This window comes from Gavialis gangeticus, unplaced genomic scaffold, assembly GCF_001723915.1.
Source record: "Gavialis gangeticus isolate Ggan-Ray unplaced genomic scaffold, GavGan_comp1, whole genome shotgun sequence".
NCBI lineage: Eukaryota > Metazoa > Chordata > Crocodylia > Gavialidae > Gavialis > Gavialis gangeticus.
Window position 1 is genome coordinate 96927 of NW_017729011.1, and position 7280 is coordinate 104206.

General features: G+C 54.1%; 1 protein-coding gene across 1 annotated transcript in view; it reads right to left on the bottom strand.

Annotated features, from left to right (window-relative positions):
• LOC109292763 (semaphorin-3D-like) overlaps positions 1 to 7280 on the bottom strand; it is a 63602-nt gene that overhangs the window by 4648 nt on the left and 51674 nt on the right. Inside the window, exons 7-12 of the mRNA XM_019510323.1 lie at positions 7126 to 7254; positions 4756 to 4901; positions 3887 to 4001; positions 3551 to 3620; positions 2710 to 2854; positions 2370 to 2592 (exon numbers count right to left, since the gene is read on the bottom strand). Of these exons, the coding sequence (XP_019365868.1) occupies positions 2370 to 2592; positions 2710 to 2854; positions 3551 to 3620; positions 3887 to 4001; positions 4756 to 4901; positions 7126 to 7254 (828 nt within the window). The remainder of the gene's footprint in view (positions 1 to 2369; positions 2593 to 2709; positions 2855 to 3550; positions 3621 to 3886; positions 4002 to 4755; positions 4902 to 7125; positions 7255 to 7280) is intronic.

Consider the following 7280-nt stretch of genomic DNA (forward strand, 5'->3'; position numbering starts at 1 on the left):
CCCCCCCCCCCCCACGCCATCTGGGAGTCACTGGAGTGTCTAAGCCTGCCCTTGAGAAGGTTCCCCAAACCCAAGTCAAAGCCTGCAACCTCATAGTTTAATGAGTTAGTTGCAGAGGCAAGTGCCAGTCCCTGGAGCAGCTCTGGGAAGGCCAGAAACCTTTACCAGGTGCATCTCTAGGAAGGGAGGGAAGTGTGGGCCATAATACTCTCAACAGCAAGAATCTGAGCACTCTCTTTGAGCACATCTACATGCAGCACGGCTAAAATACAGCCACCTCTGCAGCAACCTACTCCAGGAAGGCAACAACCAGCTGGAGTGCAGCACAATAGTGGAGTGAAGGGAAAGTCTGCCTCAGATATGAGGTCATGCCCCATCTTGTACCCCACATCTTCCAATATCCAAGCAAGCCCCCAGACTTCAAGTTCTCACCTGAGACACCCACTGACACAGGTTAGCTGGAACTTAGTTTCTCTCCAAGGATATGGGGCTGAGCTGACCATGCTGGGATCAGAGCCTGTTGACTCCGAGACCCTGGGCAACTGGATATCCTCCAAGACTATATGGAAAACCCTACAGTTACCCAGGAATGCTACAGCTTGCAGTCTGTGCAGTATGTGCTGCATCCATAGGAGCAGGGGAGGTTTTTATAGCAGGAGGAGGGGGAATGCAAAGGAGGGCCACTGCAGAGGTCACAGCCCCACCATCATCTCTGTGATGGTCACAAGTGGCCCAGAGGCCAGCGTGCCAGCATAATCAAAACTGGGCCAGAGCCAGAGGCCAGCATGATCAGAACTGGGAGGTGAGCTGTTAGCTACAGGCTTCCCTCGCTTTATGCTGTACATGTGTTCCTGGAAAACAATGCACAACTCGAATTCACATAAAGGGAACCTACTTTACAGTGTAATAAATAGAGATAGGTTCCAAGACCTTGACTGTACTGACCCCCAAACCCATTTCTACCACTTTTACAAGACAATTTTGGTACTCAGCAAGCACAAGGCACTATCATAATGGGGATGGCAAGTACAGAAACACATCGCAGATAACGAGTGAGGATCACAGATCCACACAGGAGGCTGTATTTTGGTAAGCGTCACTCCCACAATGCACCGCACAAAGCAGCTGACTGCGGGGTTGCACCACACTGATCTCACAAGAGTGAATTTACCTTGCATATAATGAATTTTTGGTATAAAAAGGGTCATCCCATAAGAGCGAATTCACACATGCAGAACCCGTATAAAGCGAGGGAAACCTGTACTGCAGCCATGATTTATGGAGAGCAGGTGCTACAAAGAAGAGAGTCTGGAAGCCTTTTATAGCTCTGGCTACTTGATTAGAGCAAGGGGATTATTGCATCTCCTCCCCTCACAGGGAAAACTGCCTCAAGGCCAGCATGAGAGCACGGTCTCCTGTGCTGAGCAAGGAGGAGAGAGCAGGTTGCCCTGAAATGCTCCAGCAAGCACTTAAGTGAATCTCTGTTCAATCCAAAGCCAAGCTAGCTGGGAGAGCTGAGGAGAGACCAGCCCTGGGGAAGGTGGCCAAGGATGTTTAGGCATTATGCAATGTGAGCTCTCACATCCATGTGAGAAGACCAAGCCAGAGCCCCCTAAGTATAGCAAGAGACACCAACCTCAGGCTCAGCCTGGCAAGCATGCCACAAGCTGGCCATCACCAAGCTAGCTGAAGAAGGGCCTTCTTGATTATAGCCTATCTCCAGGTCACTGACTGTGTGTGGCTTGCTGGCAGACCCCTGGAGAGGGAACTTTGTGCATCACTAGCTCCACATCTGCTAGCTCTGTGTATCTGTCCCCCCTTGCTAGTAGGCTCTGAATGATGTGTTTGGTGGAAGAAGGGGGGAGAGGCAGAAGGGCAGAGGTGGGGCCAGGGAGAGGGAGAGAGAGAGAGAGAGAGAGAGAGGTGGCTTCCAGTGGCTGCTCCTCATAGAAGTTAATGACCTACTTGTGCTTTTGGAGCACAGTAACCCACTTGGCCAGCCTAGGATGTACCCCTGTTGTCTGCAGCACCTGGATAGCTCTGAGGGGCAGTGACCTCCATGGGTACATGAGGCAGGGAGTGACCATGTCCTGATTAGGGCCAGGTGCACTGGTAGACCCAAAGGGTAAGCACCCCAGAGGCTGAATGTAGATGAGTGGATGCTGCCAGGGTGGTGCTAGGGGTACAGGACTGCATAAATACAGCTCAGTGAGACAGGACTGCATGGAAGTGAATGGCAATGTTTTCTTGGCTCCAGCAGGGGTGCTCACCAGGCTGAGGCACACCAGCAGCGTAGCATGAGAGCCCCCCCAACCCTTTGACTGGCAAGGTGTTCATAGGGCCAAGGGCGCAGGCCGCGGAGCCTCTACCTGTGCCGAGGAAGAGAATGTCGTAGTGTCTGTTCTCTGTCTCCAGCCTGTGCACCAACAGCTGCCGCAGCCGATAGGGCACATTGACTTTCACTAGGATGGGCTTGTGGCGAAGCGGGTAGACAGGCTCCCACATCAGCTGGTGGGTGCGCATGAAGCTGATCACATCATCGGGGAAGTCCTTAGTGGACTGGAGAAGAGGGTCATACGTTTCGCTGGGGCACTGTGGGGGCAAGAGGGGCAAGTGGAAGAGGGCTGGAAAGCACAGAGTGGCCTGCCCCCTTCCCTCCCCCTTCTGAGACCCAGTTACCTCCCAGCTACCCCAGTGCTGCACACTTACTGTTCCTGGACGGGGGTAGGGGATCCTCCCCTTGTACTCCACCCAGCGGTAGTCAAAGCCTTCCTTGTGTGCAAAGGGCCCATTGAAAGCAGCTCGCACAGCAGCCATGGAGTAAACACATACAGCAGAGCCACTGAAGACCCCGCTGCTGGAAAGGAGAGACACAGGAATGAAAGGACTGGAGACAGACCCTGCAGCTGCAAGAGCTGGAGCTGGCATGGCCTTGTCCACGTACAGGAGCTGCTGGTTTATATGGGTCAGTGTTCAATCAGTGCAAGCCCCTGAAGTAGCTTGCACCTCCTTTATCCTGCCCCAGCTCTGTTCCTGGCTGCCTTGTGCTAACAAAGAGCAGGCACAGAAGGGGTCTGCATCGCTATAGCAAGACCGGCACAGCTGGAGACACACCAGCCTGTGCACAGGAGTAGGGAGATCTACGGCTCACAGGGAAGCAGCCATGAATCCCTTATTCACGTATTGTCGCTCTGGGATCCCCTCTGCAGAACAGCACCAGCTCATGGGGCAGAGGGAAGGCTTCCCTCCAACTGGGATATGCTGGACAGGATCCCAGGGGTGAACATTGGCTCTGCAGTGGAGTCTTTGATTTCCTGTGGTCTTGCTGCATCCTACCATAAGGACCTGCTGTCTCTCTGTCCCTCCAGGAACTGTCAGTGGCCACCAGCCTGTCCTGCCAGCCAGTCTCCCCGCTGTCTGTGTGAGACAACTCCCTTTGCTTTTCCCTTTTCTCCCCTCCCTCTTCTCAGGCACCATTTAACTCCTAAAGCCTCCTGCAGGACAGATGCCCCTTAGGCCACTCAGGCAGAAGCTTCCCATCCATGCTCACCTGGAGACAGTGAAGAGGCCAAAGATGAGAGGGCTCTGGGGGTTTCGGGTATGGAGGAGGAAGACATCCTCTGCAAAGAGACCAGGTGAGAAGGCCTAAGCCCCGAAATGCTGGATCACAAGTTCTCAGGACCCAGTTCTGGGGCAAGGGTCCAGTGTGGCTGCCCCACCCTTCAAGGTGACCCACCTCTTCCCTGAGCCCTCTGCTGAAGAAGGGGGCAGCTCCATGCAGGACACAGCAGGTCCCCTGCTAGGGGACCCCAGCACCTCAAGCCCAGACAAGGGCACCGTGGACTTGTGGCTGAGGGAGGGAGCAGGGCAGGTGCTCTGCACTCACCTAGCTGATCAAAGTGTGTCTCAGTGCCTTGGGGCCCCGGGATGGAGCAGACCAGCCGGGCTTTGAGGAACGTGCTCCAGCGATTGATCAGACTGCGTTTCCCACCTAGGTCATTCTGCCAGGCACAAAGAGGTATTTCTCAGCAGGAGTCTTGCTGAACCAACCCCATCCTCCTTCCCTGCTTCCTCCAGCATTGTTAACCCCACTGTGACCTGGGCTTTCTGAATAGGAGTGGGGGGCAACCCATCATCACCACCCTCCAGCCACTCTGTGAAGTGGGGTGGGTCAGGTTCTTCTACTTTCTGCCTCCTGACAGCCCCTGGGCACGGCTGGGACAGAACAGGGCAATGAGACAACTGATCTGTGGGGCAGCACAGTCCCCTCCCACACCTCCCTGCTAAGAGGTAAGAGGGCAGTTACCCAGGGAACCTTCTTGGATCACAGGCCTTAGCATTTCTGCTACCCAAGCTGTGGAAAGCAATACCATTGACACTCAGCATCTCAAGACCCTCCAGCTAGGTTCCCAGCTTGAGAATGCAAGGTGTCCTCACCGCCCATGACAGACGGGGAAGCACTAGCAGAGGGAAACAAAGGGACTTGCTCAAAGTCGTGTAATGAGCGTAAACTGCTGTATGTGTTTACTTCATGGCAAAGCCAGGTAAGCCCCAACTTCTACTGTTCTTCTGTAACCACAAACTAGGCTGCCTGCTCTTATCAGACCCCGGTACTGAGCCAAAAGGCCCCTGAGGTGAGTGAAGGAATTATGAGCAACGTCACCCCCCTTTCATTATGAGACAGTGGCAGAATGACGGGGTTGCTGTGTCTCCTGGGGGTGGCCCACAGCAGCACTCTGGCCTCGCGGGAGCTACCTTGCATACCCGGGCTACCCGGGCGTGGATGCGGCGTCTCTCCCACGGGCCAGCCTCCAGGGCTATCTCACGGAGGAAGACGTACACCTTGTCATCGTGGGCATTGTAGGTGTCAGGAATGGCATAGGCCCCAATGAACACAGGCTCTGCACAAGGGGAACAGAAGGGAGAAAATGACTTAGTGTTGGCAGCCTTGGGCTCTGGGTTTATATTATAGCGGCACCTGGGAACTGCAGTCAGGACTGGGGCCCTTTGTGAGAGGCACTGTGGGCACATGTGGGAAGCAACGGTAGCTGTTGTATAGAGCTCTCACTTCAGTAGGGTGAGACTCGAGTTTTGGCATTAGGACCCATTCCTAGATTGTAAAGCCAGAACACTCAGTCTGATCATAGAGCCCGACCCCTGCACAATGTGGGCCAAAGAATCTCACTCAATTACTCCTGTGCTAATACCATCACATCTTCAGCAAAGCTTAGCACCACAGGGCTCTGGAGGTGCATTCAGGAGCTAAGAACCAGTTGCAAAGCTTAGTCTGAGAAGGCCCTGCTGGACTTGGTGCCTGGTGGCATGATTCAGTAAAATGAGAAGCTGATGCTGAGAAGAGCCACCTCAGAAGAAAGCAGGACTGGAATTACGGTGGCTAGGGTCTGGGTTCTCCAGTAGAGTCACTGCCTCCTTGGAAACGTGCCACTACTGATGACATGTAGGGGGTGCATGGGAGTGCCCATGCACCCCCTGATGGCTGCACTCACCACTTAGGTGATGGGCGGGGGGGCAGGCAGGCACACTGGTGCTTCCCTGCAAGCGCTGGCTGATCGCTGGCTGCGCTTGCTGCAGCTGCTTTTGGAAGTGGCTGTGGCAGCTTCTGGGAATGGCTGCAGTGATCGGCCGGCGCTTGCTCCCAGAAGCAGCTGCAGCCACTCCCGGAAGCGGCTCCAGCGAGTGCAGTGATCGCCCGCAGTGATTGGCCATTGCAGGATTGCCCAGCCCCCTGCTCCCCCCGACCGCAGGATTGCCCACGGGGAATATCTTCCAGTCAGCGGGATTGCCTGCGGGGGGATCCCCCACTCTGGTCCGCGGGACCGGTTGCCAGTTGGGGCATGTGCCCCCCCTGACGAAGGCAGCAACAGTTGCCCATGCACTGGCTTCAGCAGGACAAAGCCCAGGCCACTGTCCAGTGGTCCCAGAATCACACTCCACTGGGACTGAGGTTTGGGGCTAGTTCAATGGACTGTTCCAGTCTGCATCTTGACAAGCTAAGGGCATCCCAGGGTGCTTAGTCCAAACATTTTGGGGTCCTTGGCAGAATCAGAATAAACACCCCTGTATGAGTCTGATCATTGCCATTTCGTATGCCAGAGAGGAGACCTCTAGGCTGAAAGCATAAGCAGCTAGAGCTGTCTTCCTGCAGCTCCAACAGATTCCCATCCTCTGCAGAGGAGGCACAGAGCAGGCCCTTTCACACCCACTGACTGGTGGGTTACACAAGCCCAAACTGTTCCTGCAGGGTGATAGTTTCATTGTGATCTTCCTTGCTTATTCTTCTTCATGCAACAGAGATCTGAAAAATGTCCAAGCCAACCTGGGCTGAGTTATGCACCAAAACAATAGCTAACCTGTGTCTTCAGCCCAGAAGCAAGTGAAACTGCTAGGCTTTGGTTTCAAACCAGAGGGTGCCTGTAGACATGCAGGATGCCTGCTCTGACATCCTGTAATTGCAGTGCATCAGAGCAGACTTGACTGAGTCTGCTTGAAGCGTGCTAATTAGCATGCTCCAGCAGCCTTGAAATCTCATGTATTCAGTGTCCCTGTGCTTCAAAATGGCAGCAAGGGCACTTTAACTAAAACTTGTTGAACAAGCTTTAGTTAAATTGCCCCTGCTGACATTTTGAAGTGTGGGATACTGAATAGATGAGATGCTGGGGGTGCTTTAATTAGAGCAGCTCCTGAGAATTGCTTTGATTATAGCACCCACCAGAGCATGTGTAAAGATGCCCATCATGTCTTACTAAGGGCCTAAATACAGCCCTGAGGGGGCAACTGAGGGCTTTTCTCCTTGCCCTAGGACTTCATGAGGCCTGAAGCCTGGAAGGAGCAAGGAAGTGGGGGAAGGGGCAGGTATGGGAGGACAAAGGGGGCTATCTGAAGTACTTGAATGGGTAATTGGAGCCCACTGGTACTAGGAGGTCTGGGCCTCTCAGCAATGAAAGAAAATGAGGCCCTGGGTACCAGCAGTAGCACAACAAATATGGTGCCCTGCATCCCTCCTTCACTCACTCTTCTTCCCCCAAGCACGAAGTGGAGTCACTCTGCTTGGCAGGATGCCAGGACCCAGTGCCCCCCCAGAATGTATCTTGATACCTTCCCTACCATTTAGCCAGTGGTCTTGGTTCTGTTCTGTTCGGATGTAGTTCTGGTCAGCCCCGTGAACCCCGGTTCGGAAGAAGGCAGCACTACTGCCCATAAAGTCGATGGAGGTGCCCGAGTAGAGGTCTCCATCTGCCAGGTCAGAAAGGGAAGCACAG